Here is a 24265-nt window from a genome sequence, read left to right on the forward strand (position 1 = left end):
AAAGGACAAGCTATAATTATTAAAAAAAAAAAACAGAAACGTCTGCGAACGAGTGAGTGAGTTGAGTGAGTTCAAGTCTCATCCAGAACAGTAATTTTTCCACTTATAAATTTATTCCAATCTATAGTTATTTATTAAACAGTCGATGCTTTGTACAGAGTCTAGTACTGAACCAAATAGCTATTTAAACAATTGTTATTTGTTAATTATGTTTAAACATTAATATAAGGGATTTAACGAACAATACTTTCTATAATATAATTATCAATAAATGATTTCATGACGTATACAACGAAGTAAGATATGAGACTGTCATTTTTATACATTTCAACTGTCATAATTCATAGTACTGTAGTATACATAGTGTCATTCACGAAGACGCGCGCCTTGACTCCCATTATCATGTTACTAAAGATTAGATTTGACAAATCTGCGAGTCATCGTGAATGGCACAAACTATAGGTATTTTACTTCACTTATGGAATCTACTTAATAATTACATTCTCTTCAGTAGTTGAATATATAATAGATTTAATTATATGTAATCGTTTATAGACACATGCAGTTGAGATCTATTAATTACTAGCTATTATTTTAGTAAAAAAACAAAGGAATAAGTACTAAGACGCATGTAAGTAGTGAATAATATTTACAGCTGCTCTAGTTTGACTGCTGAAGTATATAGCGCTATACAGCATCATACATTATGAAAGAAAGATACAAAGCAAAAATAATACATTATATTATGTAACATTTGTGACTTCAAAATATTACACGACTGTTATTAAAAAGCTTCTACAGACGTTGCAACGAATGGCATGCGAAATAAGATAATTGCTAGCTGAGTAAGATCAAAAAAGATCAAGAAAGAAAGATTAAATAAACTAGGCGAGCCGTCTCCACGTCATGTCAGGGTACTGCCAGATTCTTACTGCAGTGAGGGGCCCATTGCAGGTTACAAATATAAAGTAAGGCCCAGAAAAACTACGAGGTCCAGCGTTTCGCCATTGTGTTGATAGCTTCAGCTTTTCTCGCAGTGAACAGCGACATTTCGTCTTTTTCGCATTAAGAAGTAAGTTATTTGCTGTGAACCAGTCTAGTACCGCTTCCAAAGCTTCATTGTCATGGCTATAATCGCTCAGTTTCCTGTCAACTTTGAAAATTAGTGAGGTGTCATCAGCAAATAAGACTATTTCACATTTATGCTTTACAAGATTCGCGACATTTCCATCTTCACCACTTAGATCCAGTCCTCAACTGTGCCTTTCTCCAGAAACTTCCTACCTCACACTACTAAACTGTGGAATGAACTGTCGCTTGCGGTATTGCCGGACCGATACGACTATGGAGTGTGGAATTAAAAGGAGTGCAATCTCTTATGGTAGAACTGTTGCAAAAGTGTCCAGCTGTCAGCTATAAATAATAGTTCGAAATCTCTCCAGAGTAGCGCTGGAGTAGCTAAGAATCTAGGCGTTATTGACGGAGTGAAGTGCGCTGTCTATGATTTTATTATTGTTTCCAGTATTCTAGGTATTGTAGCGCCACCTATTTAAAGTATTTTGATAACACTTTTTGGTACATGGAGATTTCATTCCTTACATAGATACGACCTTCAAACCTTCAAGAAAAGAGCGTACTCCAATCTTAAATTCCGACAACGCACAACCCCAGTGTTACCGGTGTCCATGGGCGGCAGTGATCGATTACCATCGCTCCTATATCATATATAAAAAAAGGATCGAGCAACGGATTCAGAAATCGTTCTGCCAAAGCAGCAAAGTATTGCAAATCGCATGCGATTATCTGTGACGTTTGGAGAGGCCATTAGTATCCCTTTGTATTTAGTAAAATTTTATATTAAACGCTACGACTATGATTACCTTGATCTGTTCTTATTGTTTATTAGTTAATATTATATTTCTCATTTACACTAGTTTAGTCAGTAAGCAGTTATTCTCCACTGTACATATTGTAGGTTAAGTTCTGTAAGACTAGATTGAAGTTAATCATCGTGTTTCGCTCTTTAATAAGCTACCTGTATTTGTAATTATCATATTTTGTTAACTTTGCCCAGGTACAAAACTAGACTCCGTCTAAGCTAACTGAACAAAGTGAGGGCGTCATTATAAACGTCATACTTTCATAGAAATTTGACATAAATGTTGACATTGCCACACTATGCCATTACAGAGTTTGCTTGATTCGATTCTACCCTATTGTCAATATACTTTTAGTTTTAGTATTTTGATATATTTCCGGTGATAAATTCAACATCAGCTTTGTCGAATTTAATAATAAAATAATTTTAGGTACATTCCATTCCATGAACAACGCACCTTTTTCTTTAAAGTTCAATTTTCACCAAAGTTGAATTATACAGAAATACGATACTTTTATCAGCGGCGGCATCATGGTTCCATTTTTATCACTTGTCACTATGCCCGTCACTTTCGCACTTACGTACTTGTTAGAACGGGACAGGTATGGTGACAAATGATAAAGAGCCGACCATCTTAGCCTTACTGTATTAAGATAAAGATGGGCAAAGTTACAATGCTTACCGTTTCTATTAATTACGCTATATATTTTTTTCTTATTTTATTATATCCTTTTACACTTCCACGTGTGGTACAAAGTAATATTAATTAAATCGACTCGTGAGTAGTACAAGTCACGTGCTTATTTTGAATATATATGAAAAAACAATTTGTATGAAAATGTGCCATGAACGGGCAGACATGACGTAAGATGATCTGATGGTGTGTAATAATTTATTACTGTAATTATTTAATATATACTGTGTACGAATAAATGTATTTGTAAATAATTTCACGGATTACAGTTGGCGATTGATGTGTAGGTATACTTATATTATTTGAATTCAAACTTAGAAACAATCATACTTCATTTTAGCTACCGACATGTTTTGATGACTAATAAAATAAACTAAATTCAATAATGTATTTTTTCAAGGGATCAATAGTCAGACCAAGCTAAGTTGGCACTTGGCAGTGATTTTGATAGCACAAGGTGCAAGTGTTATTTTAAACGTCAAACTTCTATGAAATTACAACTTGCACCGTCTGGGCTATCAAATTCGCTGTCATCTTAGCTTGGTCTGACAATATCAACACGTCAAAATATATTTGTTGCCGACTGTACCAGCCTGCGATATACTTATGTTTACGGTTGTATAGATGTCCGACTTGTATCAGAGTATTTTAGAATTAAATATTTTGTGATAAACAATATTTGTTTTTGTCCCTATCTATCTATAGGGAGTATTACTGCCATGTTCTGCCGCCAGAGTGCAGCACTAGCCCCTATCGTAAACCATAGAGTAACTTATACATACAGCATAGGGACCGTGCGCGTTGGAGGGTCTGCCATCTTGTGGTCTGAATCGGAACCATAAACATTTTGCTCTAAAATCGTTACCGGGCTTTTTTTTGATCGCCAAGAACACCTACAATCGTCGTCACTAGTCGTGCCCACAGCGCCAAGGACACCTATGTATAGGTGTTATGGCGGACGCTGTCAAAGTAACCTTCACACTTGAAAGTTTAATACTCCACCGAACACTGTCTATGACCGTAATATGATAAGATTCATATTATGGAGTGTGGAATTAAGAGGAGTGACATCTCTTATGGTAGAACTGTTGCAAAAGTGTCCAGCTGTCAGCTATAAATAATAGTTCTAAATCTCTCCAGAGTAGCGCTAGAGTAGCTAAGAACCTAGGCGTTATTGACAGTGAATTGCGGTATGATTTGATTTTTTTGTTCAAGTACTCTAGGTATTGTAGCGCCACCTATTTAAAGTTTTTTTGATGACACTTTTTGGTACATGGAGATTTCGTTCCTTATCTCCACCTTCCGTAATTCATATACTAGCCGTGTCTTATCCAACCTCGACATTGGTAGAACCATCAACACCTTGATGGAGCCATAACACGAAAAATTTATTGATTGAAGTAAAGTTTACATTCGCTCGCTTGGCCCAGCCATTCAGACGACGATTTAGACGACCAGTTTGGCCTAGTGGGTAGTGACCCTGCCTACGAAGCCGATGGTCCCGGGTTCAAATCCTGGTAAGGGCATTTATTCGTGTGATGAGCATGGATATTTGTTCCTGAGTCATGGGTGTTTTCTATGTATTTAAGTATTTATAAATATTTATATATTATATATATCGTGGTCTAAGTACCCTCAACACAAGCTTTATTGAGCTTACTGTGGGACTTAGTCAATTTGTGTAATAATGTCCTATAATATAGTGCAGGGAACACAGATGATTTTATTTTATTTGAAAATTGAACGAAACAAAACAAATGAAACACTGTTCCAATGGAATACGGTTTATTTTTCCTTGAACTGAATAAGTAAAGTTAAGTAAGATATGATGTAAAGTTGTTTTATAATCGGTTTGCTGTACAACTTCAATCTCTGATTCTGTGATTTTCTAGTCTAAGGGCATGTTTCACAATGTTCTTTCTTTATCATATCTTTATTGTGAAACGCCAAAATTGACTTTATTCGTCAGATAAGTGGCAAGTAGCTTATTCAGGATTTTATTGGACATTGTGAAACAGGCCCTAATTGGACTTCCTCCCTTTGATTATCATTTGGGATGAATTCTAGTAATCAATATAATGTACTTCCTTAATTATGTACTCACGACTACTAACACAAACGTTATTAATTCTACGATACATTTACGACTATCAAATGGACGAATGTTATATTAAATCTACTTTTTTTTTAATTCAGTCTTTGACCATCTTTAGAGAAATAACTTAACCTACAGTTGAACATTGCAACAGCTGCAACTGAAACAACATTCTTAAACATAATTACATATACTATAGGTACGGTCACTAATGAAAATATCGATACGGACAAAGTGCCATAAATATGTATAAACTACCCTAATATATGGACCATAAAGTCGTGTATACATATTTTTGGCACTTCAATCGTGGCGTTCAGACGTGACTAGACCCCGTGGGAAGTACTTGGGGTGCGAAATGACCAACGACCGGTATATAGCGAAGCTAGTTTATTACTGAGGTGGGGGGCGGCGCGGGCGCATACACGTCACTCCTTCCCCTTTAATTTTGAAACCTGATAACAATAAGAAAACACAAAGAATTAAAACTAACACTTACTTACTACTCCTTTTTTTTACAATGTATAATCTATTTTCTTAGTTCTAGGCCTCAAGGTCGGGCCAATCCGTAGCGGCGGCGCGGGGGCGCTATCCGCGACGGATGAGGATGCAGGTTCCACATTCGAACCTGTGTCCGTTGAACTTTGCTCTGCCTCCTTTTCCACCGGTAACTCTGTGTTACACTCCTCACTTCCTATTTCGTCGGAAACGGGATCCGACCGCTGAGTCACAGTCGTTGGAGAAGGAGGCGAATTACTTAATTCGTCACTTGGTAATGGGGGCGAAGATGGCGGCGATGCCGAGGGCGGTGGTGGAGTGAACCACGTGTACTTGTCATCGTCCTCACCTTTTCTTACATCACTGTCACATTTTGTGGTCCCCGTATACCTTATAATCTGATCAATGTGCCGTTTGCACAAAACATTGTAATCGTTAACATATAATTCAAACATCCGGTTACCAATTATATTTTGTATAAAACCTAAAGTCCAAAATTGTTTTCTTGCTGTAAACCATCTTAACCATACTTTATCCCCCACTTTAAATTGTCTACAAGGCAGCTCTTCATTGTGGTTTTTTAAACCAAAATCATTTTTACGTTGAGGTAAGACCAGATCCAAACGCGACCTCAAACTACGGCCAAACATGATTTGCGCTGGCGATACGCCAGTAGAACAATGCGATGTATTTCGATATTCAAATAAATATCCTAATAACTTATTATGTACATCTGTATGGGAATTGCCGGTAGATAATATACATTTTAACATCTTTTTACATATTCTTACAGAATTTTCGGCTTGTCCGTTGCTTTCAGGATGATAAATAGGTGATGTTACATATCTAATGCCATTCATCGCACAAAAATGCTCAAATTCTGTTGACTTAATTTTAACATCGTTATCTGATACAATAACATGTGGCACGCCAAACCTTGAAAACAATTCTTTCAACTCGAGTATTAGAGATCGTGTAGACGTACCGCCTTTCATAAACAAACATTCGAGCCATTTGCTATACGCATCTATAACTATTAAGTATACCCGCTGCTCAAATGACATGTAGTCGATATGTATCCTTTTTTTTTTTTTTTTTTGATGACCCAGGGGGAATCCGTTATGGATCCCACTGGCCCGGGAGAAGCCGAGTGGGTATGTCCGACTCCCACGGACTAAACCCCCTGGGGTGTTCTGGCGCTCGCTTTGTTGACGGGGTTTCGGGAACACGGTGGCAGGCCACCGATACCCTGCCGGCGTTGCCCTTGCGGGACCATCTTTTCGGGCTGCTCGAGCAGCCTACTTCACTGAAGGCACCTCGGAACACGCGAGGGCCTTCCAGCTCGGAACCTCTTCAGGCGGGTGATGGAACTCCCGACCCATCACCCGCAGGGTTCCGTTAGGGTGGCAGCATTCGGGCCGCGAAGGCTCTTCGCCGCCTGCCCGGCCTCCTGCGGCGCTGAGGGAGCGAGCTCGCATCATCCTCGCGCATTCGCTCTGCCGCCTCCTTCTGCGTCATGACGGTGACACTGAAGGAGGTCACTGCCGCCCATGCCTCCTCACTGTCCACCATGCGGCGGATTAGCGCCGGCAGTGAGAGGTCACCTCCTATAGCCGTGGACAGGACAGCGCGAGGCTCCGCCCACGCAGGGCACTCTTCGCGCGTGTGCTTGGCCGTATCCACGGCTCCTCCGCGACAGTGGTGACACGCCGTTGTTGGCTCTCTTCCCACCCTCTCACACAAGTACCAGCCGAAGCAGCCGTGCCCCGTCAGGAGCTGTGTGAGATGGAAGGAGGGTGCGCCATGTTTGCGTTCGACCCATTCCTTCAGAACGGGCCGAATAGCAGCCACCAGGTCCCGGCTAGCTCCCGGGATCTCTAAACGCTCCGACCACTTTTCGAAGAGCACTTCTCGCGCCTCTTCCCGCCACTGGCGAACTTCTTGAGGGGCGGGCCAGTTTTCCTCCCTCCTAGCAGCCTGCACCCGCCAATAGACAGCGGACTGCACCTTGGCTTCAAGGTCCCATGGCGGGCTTCCAGCCAGCAGGCCGGCTGCCACATGTGAATTGTCACGGTACCCTCGAGCAACCCTGAGGGCTATAGGGCGCTGCGGTCGACGCAATAGGGCCGCACTTTTAGACCTCAGGGTATCCGCCCATATTGGCGCCCCGTAAAGCGCCATTGAGCGTAAGCCACTCATATAGAGCCGCCTGCAGGCCCCTCCCGGTCCGCCCAGATTTGGGAGAATCCGTCCAAGCGCTCCGGCTGCAGCCATCAACTTAGGTGCCAGGCGCTTGAAATGCTCTACGAACCTCCATTTGCTATCGAGGACGAGTCCCAGGTACTTCATCGTTGACCCGACAGCGATAGGAGTTCCTCCCACGGAGTCGATATGTATCCTATGCCAAGCGGCCGGAGGGCGAGGCCAAGGCGCGGGCGCGGCGCGCGGCGGGGAGGGTCGCGTGGCCACACAAACTGCACATGATCCTATCCATTGTTCGATATCGGAATCGATTTTTGGCCACCACAATTTACTACGCGCGATACTCTTTGTTTTTACTATGCCTAAGTGACCAGAGTGTAAGTCCTGTAATATCTGATTACGATACGACGTCGGAATAACTACCCGATGACCACGAAACAAGCAACCGTCATCTACTTCCAGGTCAGCTTTGCAATTGAAAAAGGGCATAACTGAACTGCAAACGATTTTTCGTGGCCATCCGTGGCTCATATACTTAATTACAGTTTGCAACACTGGATCAGCTTCGGTAGCTTGCCTTAAATCATCAAATGTTACTGGTGCCACACTTGCGTCTAAAAATTTTAGAAAAGAAATATTTCCCTCATCCTCTTCATCGTCACATTCCGGCAGCGGCGCGCGAGAAAAATAATCCGCTACTATATTTTTCGAGCCACTTATGTATTGGACGTCATAGTTATAGGCCGACAGTATAATCGCGTAACGCTGAAGTCGAGACGCCGCCATTACGGATATTCCAACCTTTTTACCAAAAATGGATAATAATGGTCGATGATCCGTTTTTAAGATAAATGGTTCCTGTCTACCATATAAATACTGATGAAAACGTTTTACTCCAAATATTAAGGCAGTAGCTTCCTTCTGAATTTGGCTGTAATTTCGCTCACTAGGGGTTAACGATCGCGAGGCAAAAGCAAGCGGCCGTTCCGCTCCCGTTTGTGGGTCACGTTGACTCAGAACCGCACCAAGGCCAGGCCCAGCATCTACTGATAACACCAGCTGTGCCGCGGGGTCGAAATGACCCAGTACCCGATCTGAACACAGTTCTTTTTTTACGCTTTCAAAAGCCTCTTGCTGTCGGGAACCCCACTCCCATTTTGCCCCGTTGCGCAATAATTCGTGGAGAGGGCTCAGCATGCCTGACGCGTTAGGTACGAAACCGCGGTAATAATTTACCATGCCCAAAAAACGCTGAACATCTAAAATATTTGCCGGTTTAGGCGCGTTTAAAATAGCCTCGGTTTTCTTAGGACATGCACGTAGACCATTTTTAGGGTTCCGTAGCCAAATGGCAAAAAACGGAACCCTTATAGATTCGTCATGTCCGTCTGTCTGTCCGATTCTGTCACAGCCACTTTTTTCCGAAACTATAAGAGCTGTACTGTTCAAACTTGGTAAGTAGATGTATTCTATGAACCGCATTAGGATGTTTACACAAAAATAGAAAAAAAACAATAAATTTTGGGGGTTCCCCATACTTAGAACTGAAACTCAAAAAATCTTTTTTCATCAAACCCATACGTGTGGGGTATCTATGGATAGGTCTTCAAAAATGATATTGAGGTTTCTTCATTTTTTTCTAAAATGAATAGTTTGCGCGAGAGACACTTCCAAAGTGGTAAAATGTGTGTCCCCCCCCCCCGTAACTTCTAAAATAACAGAATGAAAAATCTAAAAAAAATATATGATATACATTGCCATGTAAACTTCCACCGAAAATTGGTTTGAACGAGATCTAGTAAGTAGTTTTTTTTAATACGTTATGAAATTAAAAAAAAAAAAAATTTTTTCATCATACCCATACGTGTGGGGTATCTATGGATAGGTCTTCAAAAATGATATTAATGTTTCTAATATCATTTTTTTCTAAACTGAATAGTTTGCGCGAGAGAACCTTCCAAGTGAAAAAAAGTGTGTCCCCCCCCCGTAACTTCTAAAATAACAGAATGAAAAATCTAAAAAAAATATATGATATACATTGCCATGTAAACTTCCACCGAAAATTGGTTTGAACGAGATCTAGTAAGTAGTTTTTTTTTTAATACGTCATGAAATTAAAAAAAAAAATTTTTTTTCATCATACCCATACGTGTGGGGTATCTATGGATAGGTCTTCAAAAATGATATTAATGTTTCTTATATAATTTTTTTCTAAACTGAATAGTTTGTGCGAGAGAACCTTCCAAAGTGAAAAAAAGTGTGTCCCCCCCCCCTGTAACTTCTAAAATAACAGAATGAAAAATCTAAAAAAAATATATGATATACATTACCATGCAAACTTCCACCGAAAATTGTTTTGAACGAGATCTAGTGAGTAGTTTTTTTTTAATACGTCATAAAATTTAAAAAAAAATTTTTTTCATCAAACATATACGTGTAAGGTATGTATGGATAGGTCTTCAAAAATGATAGTTAGGTTCCTAATATCATTTTTTTCTAAACTGAATAGTTTGCGCGAGAGACACTTCCAAAGTGGTAAAATGTGTGTCCAAAGTGGTAAAATGTTGAACAAGATCTAGTAAGAAGATTTTTTTTTAATACGTCTTAAATTGTACGGAACCCTTCATGCGCGAGTCCGACTCGCACTTGGCCGCTTTTTATCTATTACAAAACCGAGGTAAGTTACACTGTTTTTAAAAAAGTCACATTTACTTTTTTGCAATCTTAAACCCGAGTCATGAAACCTTTTTAAAACCTCCCGTAATCGCGATAAATGCAATTCATCAGTAGGTCCCGTTACGCATACGTCATCGAGCCAACAGCTGACTCCTTCTATACCTACTAGGAGTGTCTCCATTGCGCGTTGGAAAATAGCCGGCGCGTTGGCTAGTCCATACACGAGCCTCGTATACTTATACAACCCTTTTGTTGTATTTATAGTAGTGAGCTCTTGTGAATCGTCTGATAAAACAAATTGATTATATGCGTTACTAAGGTCGAGTTTCGTATAACGGTTACCGCCACCGAGCCGCGCGAACACCTCTTCGATACGGGGCATAGGATACTTATCTATTATCATATCTTTATTGAGCGTTACGGAAAAATCACCCGCTATCTTTATTTTGCCGTTATCCTTTAAAACCGGCACTATAGGTGTCGCATATTTAGAAAATGTTACCGGTACCAATATTCCTAAACCAACGAGCCTGTCAATTTCTTCCTCTACCCTATTTTTAATAGCAAAAGGAACCGTACGAGGCTTAAAGAATTTAGGCGTAACATTTTCTTTTAATCTCAATTCTACTTGAAATGTATTAAATTTACCTAAGTCTTCACTAAAAAGGCTCGAATATTCGCTTAGCAACCGCGGTAATTCACTTTGAAACGATTCCGAACTAACAAAATTAATTCTTTGTTTGTCAATCGCAAAATACATGTTAAACTTGGTCATAAAATCACGGCCCAATAGACCTAAACGACTACCATTCTCCATAACATAAATATCTATGTCATGCGTTTGTTTAAAATATGTTATTTTTGTAGTGAAATAGCCCAGTGGCGTGACTTGATGACCATTGTAGAAACACATTTTTAAATCGCATTTTTTTAATTTAGTGTCCGAAAACGTTTTATAATATAATTTGTCACTTATCACACTCGCGCCTGAACCGCAATCAAGTTCCATTGTTAACTTTTTACCGTTAAGATCTACATCCAATAATATTGGTGCATAATTAACGTACCTTAAATTAAATAGCTCGCACTCCTTGCAACCTTCAGCACTCTGAGAAGCCTCAGCTGATCCCTCAAGGTCAGCTTGAATGCAGTTAACACGACACTGTTTCGCCTTCTCAGCGTTGCACACCTTTTTTAGATGCCCCTTTTGTCCACATCCCTGGCAGCGGTAGTTCTTGTATTTACATTTACTTGCGTCGTGGCTCTTAAGCCCGCAGACGGAGCAGCGTCGAGAGTCGGAGGACCCCCCGGTACCAGGGCGACTTGTACCCACCCGGTACACCGGCTCCTGCTTGACTTGCACGACGGCAGCAGGAACAGACGTAGTACGTGCGCTCCTAGCATACGCCGCCTTCTGGGCCACTTCCACGGCCTTCGCGAACGTTAACGTGGCAGCATCCTGCTCGAACAGCCGGTCGCGCTCTGGGCCTACGCTCAGCCCCAGCACGAATCTGTCCCTAAGCAGCTCATCCAAGGGGGCTCCAAACTCGCAGCGTACAGCAAGTCCACTTATTCGAGCCGCCCATTGTTCGATGTTTTCTGCAACGTCACGCGTCGCCTCGTAAAATTTCGCCCGTTCGACGAAAATACAACGTTTTGGTGCTAATTGTTTATCTAACACCGCTACTAGCTCCTCGAACTTAGAATCCTCGACTTTCTTCGGATGCACTAAGTTCCTTACCAGTCGGTATGTCTCGTCACTTAAATGAGTTAAAAGTAAAGCACACTCATTGTCCGCCGTTACCGCATTTAACTTAATATATTGCACTAATCTGCTTTTAAAAATCTCCCATTCCTGGGAATTGTGGTCAAACGCGGTTAAACTTCCGAGGAGATTTGACATGATTTAAAAACAGATTTTTTAAATAATAACCACACACACGCGCAAGGTAACGTCCGTTCGTCGCCAGTGGGAAGTACTTGGGGAGCGAAATGACCAACGACCGGTATATAGCGAAGCTAGTTTATTACTGAGGTGGGGGGCGGCGCGGGCGCATACACGTCACCCCGTCTTTTAGCATTGAAAGTAAACAATCCTGACGTGTCTATAAAAAAAAACTTGAAAAATAATTTACATGAAGTATGTAACAATTTATATGCAGATGGAAACGCCGCCAGCATCCTTGGTAAAGTCAACACATTCACTGCCAGACAAAAAACGGCGCACTACCCCAGAAACCGGTGGTCTATAGCTGCGTACAAAACAACCCGCCCAGCGGGTTGTCCGGCATCTGAACAAAGTTCACGAGCGCCCATCAGGTGGGTCCCCTGCAGTGAATGTGTTAAATATCGATACGGACAAAGTGCCAAAAATATGTATGCACGACTTTATGGGCAACAGCGGCAACTTAAAACTACATTCAATACGCGACCTTAATGCCAATACATTAAGGTAGTGTGTACATATTTTTGTTACTTTGTCCGTATCGATATTTATTACCTTGATTGCACAATGCCTCAAGGGCCTATTTTAGATTTAACCTAATTATAGTAACACCTCGGTATATATCCATTATGTAAATAAATAAATAAATAATAAATAAATAAATATTATAGGACATTATTACACAAATTGACTAAGTCCCACAGTAAGCTCAATAAGGCTTGCGTTGAGGGTACTTAGACAACGATATATATAATATATAAATATTTATAAATACTTAAATACATAGAAAACACCCATGACTCAGGAACAAATATCCATGCTCATCACACGAATAAATGCCCTTACCAGGATTTGAACCCGGGACCATCAGCTTCGTAGACAGGGTCACTACCCACTAGGCCAGACCGGTCGTCGAAACATTTACTTATATATATTTTATTATCATTTACATTAATTTGGTTTCATAAGTACCTATATATAAGTAAATTCCGAGAGATGGGCGCCGACGTGAGATGATGGCACACCAAGAAGACTATTTTTTTAAACGTTTTTTTATTAAAAAGGCACGTCAAGATTGTTTATCCTTTTTCTAATGCAAAAAAACGAGGTATATTAATGGTGGGTTATTCATAATTAATATTATTATGTAATCGTTTTTAACACATTCACTTCCAACGACGCGCTAGGCGGGTTCTCTGTTCGCAGGCGTTTTTCCCTATAACTCTGTATCTTTAGGTATTTAAATAAAATTAAACAAATCATTTATACATTTTCGGGTAGTTATAACATTTATTGGTTAACCAACCAAATACAAAACCGCCTGGATCTGTCACTGAACGATCTGACTTTAACCTACATTATTTGATCATGTAATGTTTTCATCTACCCTCTACTGGCTTGAGGAGCCATTTGAGGGTAGATTTTGTTTACTTTTATTTAAATACCTAAAGATATTACTACCTTATCGGCTTGCGCTAGCACTGAATGTGTTAATATCTGTACAGTCACGTCTCAAAATGACGATACGGACAAAGTGCCAAATATATGTATACACTACCTTAATATATGGCCAACAAGTTCGTCTATACTATTATTGGCACTTTACACATATCGATATTTTTAGACGTGATTGTAATCACTTGTACTTAGGTCATACTGAAAGCTCCTGAAATCTTTTTTTTTAATATTTATAAAATCCCTGACATATAATTTTCAAACAGCATTCCAAAAATACAAATCATCACCGAACAAATTGTATCTAAAAATAATACAATTTCCAAACAAGTTATATTTTCAAGATTTTCATTGCGTGACCTCTAAATGGCTCATTCCAGAAACTTTCAGTATTATCCACGTACTAAACTATGTACAGTCCACTGTAGATAGTTCAGTACTGACGACCCTTGTTACGCTATGGTTCATGTTTTTCGCTATCTTACGTTTTACATTACTAAACTTAAATTAACTTAATGTTACACATTTACAACATTGAAAAAAAGTAGATTTCGCGGAATAGGTTACGCAAAATTCTGCGTAGGCGCCACTAGCACAAACTCTAAATCAACCGCCGTAATACATCAATGTCATATTTATTTGTAACGAATGATCTGCGAAAACTTGTCTATAAACTGTTTAATGCATAGTATACAGGATGACCTTAGCCATTGGACAAACCCTTAACCTCACCCTTACCCTTGGAGCTTATTAGTATCATAAATGATTACTCTGTAGTGGAAAAGCGTCGAGGATTTTTCGATGAGGAACTATGATTTTTTTTTTATTATTATATTTGTCTGGCAGTGAATGTGTTGACTTTACCAAGGATGCTGGCGGCGTTTCCATCTGCATATAAATTGTTACATACTTCATGTAAATTATTTTTCAAGTTTTTTTTTATAGACACGTCAGGATTGTTTACTTTCAATGCTAAAAGACGGGGTGACGTGTATGCGCCCGCGCCGCCCCCCACCTCAGTAATAAACTAGCTTCGCTATATACCGGTCGTTGGTCATTTCGCTCCCCAAGTACTTCCCACTGGCGACGAACGGACGTTACCTTGCGCGTGTGTGTGGTTATTATTTAAAAAATCTGTTTTTAAATCATGTCAAATCTCCTCGGAAGTTTAACCGCGTTTGACCACAATTCCCAGGAATGGGAGATTTTTAAAAGCAGATTAGTGCAATATATTAAGTTAAATGCGGTAACGGCGGACAATGAGTGTGCTTTACTTTTAACTCATTTAAGTGACGAGACATACCGACTGGTAAGGAACTTAGTGCATCCGAAGAAAGTCGAGGATTCTAAGTTCGAGGAGCTAGTAGCGGTGTTAGATAAACAATTAGCACCAAAACGTTGTATTTTCGTCGAACGGGCGAAATTTTACGAGGCGACGCGTGACGTTGCAGAAAACATCGAACAATGGGCGGCTCGAATAAGTGGACTTGCTGTACGCTGCGAGTTTGGAGCCCCCTTGGATGAGCTGCTTAGGGACAGATTCGTGCTGGGGCTGAGCGTAGGCCCAGAGCGCGACCGGCTGTTCGAGCAGGATGCTGCCACGTTAACGTTCGCGAAGGCCGTGGAAGTGGCCCAGAAGGCGGCGTATGCTAGGAGCGCACGTACTACGTCTGTTCCTGCTGCCGTCGTGCAAGTCAAGCAGGAGCCGGTGTACCGGGTGGGTACAAGTCGCCCTGGTACCGGGGGGTCCTCCGACTCTCGACGCTGCTCCGTCTGCGGGCTTAAGAGCCACGACGCAAGTAAATGTAAATACAAGAACTACCGCTGCCAGGGATGTGGACAAAAGGGGCATCTAAAAAAGGTGTGCAACGCTGAGAAGGCGAAACAGTGTCGTGTTAACTGCATTCAAGCTGACCTTGAGGGATCAGCTGAGGCTTCTCAGAGTGCTGAAGGTTGCAAGGAGTGCGAGCTATTTAATTTAAGGTACGTTAATTATGCACCAATATTATTGGATGTAGATCTTAACGGTAAAAAGTTAACAATGGAACTTGATTGCGGTTCAGGCGCGAGTGTGATAAGTGACAAATTATATTATAAAACGTTTTCGGACACTAAATTAAAAAAATGCGATTTAAAAATGTGTTTCTACAATGGTCATCAAGTCACGCCACTGGGCTATTTCACTACAAAAATAACATATTTTAAACAAACGCATGACATAGATATTTATGTTATGGAGAATGGTAGTCGTTTAGGTCTATTGGGCCGTGATTTTATGACCAAGTTTAACATGTATTTTGCGATTGACAAACAAAGAATTAATTTTGTTAGTTCGGAATCGTTTCAAAGTGAATTACCGCGGTTGCTAAGCGAATATTCGAGCCTTTTTAGTGAAGACTTAGGTAAATTTAATACATTTCAAGTAGAATTGAGATTAAAAGAAAATGTTACGCCTAAATTCTTTAAGCCTCGTACGGTTCCTTTTGCTATTAAAAATAGGGTAGAGGAAGAAATTGACAGGCTCGTTGGTTTAGGAATATTGGTACCGGTAACATTTTCTAAATATGCGACACCTATAGTGCCGGTTTTAAAGGATAACGGCAAAATAAAGATAGCGGGTGATTTTTCCGTAACGCTCAATAAAGATATGATAATAGATAAGTATCCTATGCCCCGTATCGAAGAGGTGTTCGCGCGGCTCGGTGGCGGTAACCGTTATACGAAACTCGACCTTAGTAACGCATATAATCAATTTGTTTTATCAGACGATTCACAAGAGCTCACTACTATAAATACAACAAAAGGGTTGTATAAGTATACGAGGCTCGTGTATGGACTAGCCAACGCGCCGGCTATTTTCCAACGCGCAATGGAGACACTCCTAGTAGGTATAGAAGGAGTCAGCTGTTGGCTCGATGACGTATGCGTAACGGGACCTACTGATGAATTGCATTTATCGCGATTACGGGAGGTTTTAAAAAGGTTTCATGACTCGGGTTTAAGATTGCAAAAAAGTAAATGTGACTTTTTTAAAAACAGTGTAACTTACCTCGGTTTTGTAATAGATAAAAAGCGGCCAAGTGCGAGTCGGACTCGCGCATGAAGGGTTCCGTACAATTTAAGACGTATTAAAAAAAAATCTTCTTACTAGATCTTGTTCAACATTTTACCACTTTGGACACACATTTTACCACTTTGGAAGTGTCTCTCGCGCAAACTATTCAGTTTAGAAAAAAATGATATTAGAAACCTAACTATCATTTTTGAAGACCTATCCATACATACCTTACACGTATATGTTTGATGAAAAAATTTTTTTTTAAATTTTATGACGTATTAAAAAAAAACTACTCACTAGATCTCGTTCAAAACAATTTTCGGTGGAAGTTTGCATGGTAATGTATATCATATATTTTTTTTAGATTTTTCATTCTGTTATTTTAGAAGTTACAGGGGGGGGGACACACTTTTTTTCACTTTGGAAGGTTCTCTCGCACAAACTATTCAGTTTAGAAAAAAATTATATAAGAAACATTAATATCATTTTTGAAGACATATCCATAGATACCCCACACGTATGGGTAGGATGAAAAAAAAATTTTTTTTTTAATTTCATGACGTATTAAAAAAAAACTACTTACTAGTATCTCGTTCAAACCAATTTTCGGTGGAAGTTTACAGTGCAATGTATATCATATATGGTTTTTAGATTTTTCAGTCTGTTATGTTAGAAGTTACGGGGGGGGGGACCACACTTTTTTTCACTTTGGAAGGTTCTCTCGCGCAAACTATTCCAGTTAGAAAAAAATGATATTAGAAACATTAATATCATTTTTGAAGACCTATCCATAGATACCCCACACGTAGGGGTATGATGAAAAATTTTTTTTTTTTTTAATTTCATAACGTATTAAAAAAAACTACTTACTAGATCTCGTTCAACCAATTTTCGGTGGAAGTTTACATGGCAATGTATATCATATATTTTTTTTAGATTTTCCATTCTGTTATTTTAGAAGTTACGGGGTGGGGGGACACACATTTTACCACTTTGGAAGTGTCTCTCGCGCAAACTATTCATTTTAGAAAAAAATGAAGAAACCTCAATATCATTTTTGAAGACCTAAAAAACGCTGAACATCTAAAATATTTGCCGGTTTAGGCGCGTTTAAAATAGCCTCGGTTTTCTTAGGACATGCACGTAGACCATTTTTAGGGTTCCGTAGCCAAATGGCAAAAAACGGAACCCTTATAGATTCGTCATGTCCGTCTGTCTGTCCGATTCTGTCACAGCCACTTTTTTCCGAAACTATAAGAGCTGTACTGTTCAAACTTGGTAAGTAGATGTATTCTATGAACCGCATTAGGATGTTTACACAAAAATAGAAAAAAAACAATAAATTTTGGGGGTTCCCCATACTTAGAACTGAAACTCAAAAAATCTTTTTTCATCAAACCCATACGTGTGGGGTATCTATGGATAGGTCTTCAAAAATGATATTGAGGTTTCTTCATTTTTTTCTAAAATGAATATTTGCGCGAGAGACACTTCCAAAGTGGTAAAATGTGTGTCCCCCCCCCGTAACTTCTAAAATAACAGAATGAAAATCTAAAAAAAATATATGATATACATTGCCATGTAAACTTCCACCGAAAATTGGTTTGAACGAGATCTAGTAAGTAGTTTTTTTTAATACGTCATAAAATTTAAAAAAAAATTTTTTCATCAAACATATACGTGTAAGGTATGTATGGATAGGTCTTCAAAAATGATAGTTAGGTTCCTAATATCATTTTTTTCTAAACTGAATAGTTTGCGCGAGAGACACTTCCAAAGTGGTAAAATGTGTGTCCAAAGTGGTAAAATGTGTGGGGTATCTATGGATAGGTCTTCAAAAATGATATTGAGGTTTCTTCATTTTTTTCTAAAATGAATAGTTTGCGCGAGAGACACTTCCAAAGTGGTAAAAATGTGTGTCCCCCCCCCCGTAACTTCTAAAATAACAGAATGAAAAATCTAAAAAAAATATATGATATACATTGCCATGTAAACTTCCACCGAAAATTGTTTTGAACGAGATCTAGTAAGTAGTTTTTTTTTAATACGTCATAAAATTTAAAAAAAAATTTTTTTCATCAAACATATACGTGTAAGGTATGTATGGATAGGTCTTCAAAAATGATAGTTAGGTTCCTAATATCATTTTTTTCTAACTGAATAGTTTGCGCGAGAGACACTTCCAAAGTGTAAAAATGTGTGTCCAAAGTGGTAAAATGTTGAACAAGATCTAGTAAGAAGATTTTTTTTTAATACGTCTTAAATTGTACGGAACCCTTCATGCGCGAGTCCGACTCGCACTTGGCCGCTTTTTATCTATTACAAAACCGAGGTAAGTTACACTGTTTTTAAAAAAGTCACATTTACTTTTTTGCAATCTTAAACCCGAGTCATGAAACCTTTTTAAAACCTCCCGTAATCGCGATAAATGCAATTCATCAGTAGGTCCCGTTACGCATACGTCATCGAGCCAACAGCTGACTCCTTCTATACCTACTAGGAGTGTCTCCATTGCGCGTTGGAAAATAGCCGGCGCGTTGGCTAGTCCATACACGAGCCTCGTATACTTATACAACCCTTTTGTTGTATTTATAGTAGTGAGCTCTTGTGAATCGTCTGATAAAACAAATTGATTATATGCGTTACTAAGGTCGAGTTTCGTATAACGGTTACCGCCACCGAGCCGCGCGAACACCTCTTCGATACGGGGCATAGGATACTTATCTATTATCATATCTTTATTGAGCGTTACGGAAAAATCACCCGCTATCTTTATTTTGCCGTTATCCTTTAAAACCGGCACTATAGGTGTCGCATATTTAGAAAATGTTACCGGTACCAATATTCCTAAACCAACGAGCCTGTCAATTTCTTCCTCTACCCTATTTTTAATAGCAAAAGGAACCGTACGAGGCTTAAAGAATTTAGGCGTAACATTTTCTTTTAATCTCAATTCTACTTGAAATGTATTAAATTTACCTAAGTCTTCACTAAAAAGGCTCGAATATTCGCTTAGCAACCGCGGTAATTCACTTTGAAACGATTCCGAACTAACAAAATTAATTCTTTGTTTGTCAATCGCAAAATACATGTTAAACTTGGTCATAAAATCACGGCCCAATAGACCTAAACGACTACCATTCTCCATAACATAAATATCTATGTCATGCGTTTGTTTAAAATATGTTATTTTTGTAGTGAAATAGCCCAGTGGCGTGACTTGATGACCATTGTAGAAACACATTTTTAAATCGCATTTTTTTAATTTAGTGTCCGAAAACGTTTTATAATATAATTTGTCACTTATCACACTCGCGCCTGAACCGCAATCAAGTTCCATTGTTAACTTTTTACCGTTAAGATCTACATCCAATAATATTGGTGCATAATTAACGTACCTTAAATTAAATAGCTCGCACTCCTTGCAACCTTCAGCACTCTGAGAAGCCTCAGCTGATCCCTCAAGGTCAGCTTGAATGCAGTTAACACGACACTGTTTCGCCTTCTCAGCGTTGCACACCTTTTTTAGATGCCCCTTTTGTCCACATCCCTGGCAGCGGTAGTTCTTGTATTTACATTTACTTGCGTCGTGGCTCTTAAGCCCGCAGACGGAGCAGCGTCGAGAGTCGGAGGACCCCCCGGTACCAGGGCGACTTGTACCCACCCGGTACACCGGCTCCTGCTTGACTTGCACGACGGCAGCAGGAACAGACGTAGTACGTGCGCTCCTAGCATACGCCGCCTTCTGGGCCACTTCCACGGCCTTCGCGAACGTTAACGTGGCAGCATCCTGCTCGAACAGCCGGTCGCGCTCTGGGCCTACGCTCAGCCCCAGCACGAATCTGTCCCTAAGCAGCTCATCCAAGGGGGCTCCAAACTCGCAGCGTACAGCAAGTCCACTTATTCGAGCCGCCCATTGTTCGATGTTTTCTGCAACGTCACGCGTCGCCTCGTAAAATTTCGCCCGTTCGACGAAAATACAACGTTTTGGTGCTAATTGTTTATCTAACACCGCTACTAGCTCCTCGAACTTAGAATCCTCGACTTTCTTCGGATGCACTAAGTTCCTTACCAGTCGGTATGTCTCGTCACTTAAATGAGTTAAAAGTAAAGCACACTCATTGTCCGCCGTTACCGCATTTAACTTAATATATTGCACTAATCTGCTTTTAAAAATCTCCCATTCCTGGGAATTGTGGTCAAACGCGGTTAAACTTCCGAGGAGATTTGACATGATTTAAAAACAGATTTTTTAAATAATAACCACACACACGCGCAAGGTAACGTCCGTTCGTCGCCAGTGGGAAGTACTTGGGGAGCGAAATGACCAACGACCGGTATATAGCGAAGCTAGTTTATTACTGAGGTGGGGGGCGGCGCGGGCGCATACACGTCACCCCGTCTTTTAGCATTGAAAGTAAACAATCCTGACGTGTCTATAAAAAAAAACTTGAAAAATAATTTACATGAAGTATGTAACAATTTATATGCAGATGGAAACGCCGCCAGCATCCTTGGTAAAGTCAACACATTCACTGCCAGACAAAAAACGGCGCACTACCCCAGAAACCGGTGGTCTATAGCTGCGTACAAAACAACCCGCCCAGCGGGTTGTCCGGCATCTGAACAAAGTTCACGAGCGCCCATCAGGTGGGTCCCCTGCAGTGAATGTGTTAAATATCGATACGGACAAAGTGCCAAAAATATGTATGCACGACTTTATGGGCAACAGCGGCAACTTAAAACTACATTCAATACGCGACCTTAATGCCAATACATTAAGGTAGTGTGTACATATTTTTGTTACTTTGTCCGTATCGATATTTATTACCTTGATTGCACAATGCCTCAAGGGCCTATTTTAGATTTAACCTAATTATAGTAACACCTCGGTATATATCCATTATGTAAATAAATAAATAAATAATAAATAAATAAATATTATAGGACATTATTACACAAATTGACTAAGTCCCACAGTAAGCTCAATAAGGCTTGCGTTGAGGGTACTTAGACAACGATATATATAATATATAAATATTTATAAATACTTAAATACATAGAAAACACCCATGACTCAGGAACAAATATCCATGCTCATCACACGAATAAATGCCCTTACCAGGATTTGAACCCGGGACCATCAGCTTCGTAGACAGGGTCACTACCCACTAGGCCAGACCGGTCGTCGAAACATTTACTTATATATATTTTATTATCATTTACATTAATTTGGTTTCATAAGTACCTATATATAAGTAAATTCCGAGAGATGGGCGCCGACGTGAGATGATGGCACACCAAGAAGACTATTTTTTTAAACGTTTTTTTATTAAAAAGGCACGTCAAGATTGTTTATCCTTTTTCTAATGCAAAAAAACGAGGTATATTAATGGTGGGTTATTCATAATTAATATTATTATGTAATCGTTTTTAACACATTCACTTCCAACGACGCGCTAGGCGGGTTCTCTGTTCGCAGGCGTTTTTCCCTATAACTCTGTATCTTTAGGTATTTAAATAAAATTAAACAAATCATTTATACATTTTCGGGTAGTTATAACATTTATTGGTTAACCAACCAAATACAAAACCGCCTGGATCTGTCACTGAACGATCTGACTTTAACCTACATTATTTGATCATGTAATGTTTTCATCTACCCTCTACTGGCTTGAGGAGCCATTTGAGGGTAGATTTTGTTTACTTTTATTTAAATACCTAAAGATATTACTACCTTATCGGCTTGCGCTAGCACTGAATGTGTTAATATCTGTACAGTCACGTCTCAAAATGACGATACGGACAAAGTGCCAAATATATGTATACACTACCTTAATATATGGCCAACAAGTTCGTCTATACTATTATTGGCACTTTACACATATCGATATTTTTAGACGTGATTGTAATCACTTGTACTTAGGTCATACTGAAAGCTCCTGAAATCTTTTTTTTTAATATTTATAAAATCCCTGACATATAATTTTCAAACAGCATTCCAAAAATACAAATCATCACCGAACAAATTGTATCTAAAAATAATACAATTTCCAAACAAGTTATATTTTCAAGATTTTCATTGCGTGACCTCTAAATGGCTCATTCCAGAAACTTTCAGTATTATCCACGTACTAAACTATGTACAGTCCACTGTAGATAGTTCAGTACTGACGACCCTTGTTACGCTATGGTTCATGTTTTTCGCTATCTTACGTTTTACATTACTAAACTTAAATTAACTTAATGTTACACATTTACAACATTGAAAAAAAGTAGATTTCGCGGAATAGGTTACGCAAAATTCTGCGTAGGCGCCACTAGCACAAACTGTAAATCAACCGCCGTAATACATCAATGTCATATTTATTTGTAACGAATGATCTGCGAAAACTTGTCTATAAACTGTTTAATGCATAGTATACAGGATGACCTTAGCCATTGGACAAACCCTTAACCTCACCCTTACCCTTGGAGCTTATTAGTATCATAAATGATTACTCTGTAGTGGAAAAGCGTCGAGGATTTTTCGATGAGGAACTATGATTTTTTTTTTATTATTATATATATAAGGTAGAAGTACTAGTGCTCGACGCTGCACTAGTACTCGACTTGGGCACTTTATGTCAAAGTGACAAGGATTAAGATCGAATACAGAAAAATCTTCGTTGTTCAAATTTAACCTATATTTCCATGAAATAAAGTGCCCATGTCGGTGACTAGTGCAGTGTCGAGCACTAGTACTTCTACCTTATGTCTTTTTTAATAAATTCTGATTAATAAATCGTTTAACGCTTTATTTTTCGGATTGTAGGTACCTACTGCAAAGTAGAATTTTCGTAAAAAAAAAATTAAATGAAAAATGCAAATATGCATATTCCGTGTTTGGTATTAAACTTTGTGATGGTAGTGTATGTTACTCTATGGTTTACGGTATGTGCTAGTGCTGCCCCTGGCGGCAAATTGCACTATTACTATCCCTTTTAAAGCTTTGGACGTAAAGCCCCCGGTTCATTTTATGAACTCCTTTTATTCATGAACCCCCTTATTCATCAACGTGTACTAAAGTTACGATGCCGCTGATCATCGTTTGTCCCTTTCCATCATACCAATACGTCGGAAAGGGACGAACGATGATCAGCGGCATCGTAACTTTAGTACACGTTTATGAATAAGGGGGTTAGTGTTAAACCCCGCCATATACGAAGCTGGCCCACAAGTACGATGCCATACAATTTGTATCATTATTTTTGTTTTTTTTTTTCTTACACGTCTGGGGTCATCAGTTTATTACATCGCATGAATTTTTGCCTCCTTGTTACACCTGGTCACATTAGGCAACCCTCCCCCCTGGTGTGTCGTCACATATTTGTCAATCTCTTTAACGAAATAACTGAAATAAGCAATTAGAATGAAGTATTATTTTAATAAAAAAATATTTTTATTAATATCAATTTAGAAATTTTATGACACGAAACCGATGAGGAATAAAATGTCACGCAATAAAACTATATATCGTTGCAAAAACTAGTTATTTAGCTGTACAATTTTTGTTTATATGTGAAGTTAAGTGACGTCACAAAGCTGTTCACTCCCCCCATGTCACATGTCACATTTTTTGTACCCCTCCCTCCCCCTCGTGTGATGTTATTAATGGAGGACCCCTATTTTAAAAAATAACATTATAAATGAAAACTAAATTAAATTAATTTAAACAAAAAGTATTATTTTCTAAATATTCTTCAAACGCACGTTTGTTAAAA

At 39.2% G+C, this 24265-nt stretch overlaps 3 protein-coding genes across 3 annotated transcripts; 1 reads left to right on the plus strand and 2 right to left on the minus strand.

Moving 5' to 3' along the window:
• Positions 1-6564: 6564 nt before the first annotated feature.
• On the minus strand, positions 6565-14062 carry LOC133534303 (uncharacterized protein K02A2.6-like). Its single transcript, XM_061873407.1, has 2 exons — positions 10207-14062; positions 6565-7640 (listed from the first exon to the last, which is right to left on the minus strand). Exons 1-2 carry the CDS (start codon positions 11945-11947, stop codon positions 6565-6567), a joined length of 2817 nt encoding a protein of 938 aa, XP_061729391.1. The 5' UTR covers positions 11948-14062.
• A 222-nt stretch (positions 14063-14284) lies between these two features.
• LOC133534304 (uncharacterized protein K02A2.6-like) lies at positions 14285-16488 on the plus strand. Its single transcript, XM_061873408.1, has 2 exons — positions 14285-16332; positions 16484-16488. The coding sequence occupies exons 1-2, from the start codon at positions 14592-14594 to the stop codon at positions 16486-16488; spliced, it is 1746 nt and encodes a 581-aa protein (XP_061729392.1). The 5' UTR covers positions 14285-14591.
• A 2351-nt stretch (positions 16489-18839) lies between these two features.
• Positions 18840-22923, minus strand: LOC133534305 (uncharacterized protein K02A2.6-like). The gene is made up of 2 exons (XM_061873409.1): positions 18996-22923; positions 18840-18844 (listed from the first exon to the last, which is right to left on the minus strand). The coding sequence occupies exons 1-2, from the start codon at positions 20734-20736 to the stop codon at positions 18840-18842; spliced, it is 1746 nt and encodes a 581-aa protein (XP_061729393.1). The 5' UTR covers positions 20737-22923.
• Positions 22924-24265: the final 1342 nt, after the last annotated feature.

Source organism: Cydia pomonella, unplaced genomic scaffold (genome assembly GCF_033807575.1).
Source record: "Cydia pomonella isolate Wapato2018A unplaced genomic scaffold, ilCydPomo1 PGA_scaffold_81, whole genome shotgun sequence".
Lineage (NCBI taxonomy): Eukaryota > Metazoa > Arthropoda > Insecta > Lepidoptera > Tortricidae > Cydia > Cydia pomonella.

Coding starts and splice junctions, on each gene's coding strand:
- LOC133534303 (XM_061873407.1), bottom strand. CDS start 11,947: ATGTCAAATCTCCTCGGAAGTTTAACCGCGTTTGACCACAATTCCCAG. Junction 7,641..10,206: donor AATGGAGACACTCCTAGTAG/GTATAGAAGGAG, acceptor GATCATGTGCAG/TTTGTGTGGCCACGCGACCC.
- LOC133534304 (XM_061873408.1), top strand. CDS start 14,592: ATGTCAAATCTCCTCGGAAGTTTAACCGCGTTTGACCACAATTCCCAG.
- LOC133534305 (XM_061873409.1), bottom strand. CDS start 20,736: ATGTCAAATCTCCTCGGAAGTTTAACCGCGTTTGACCACAATTCCCAG.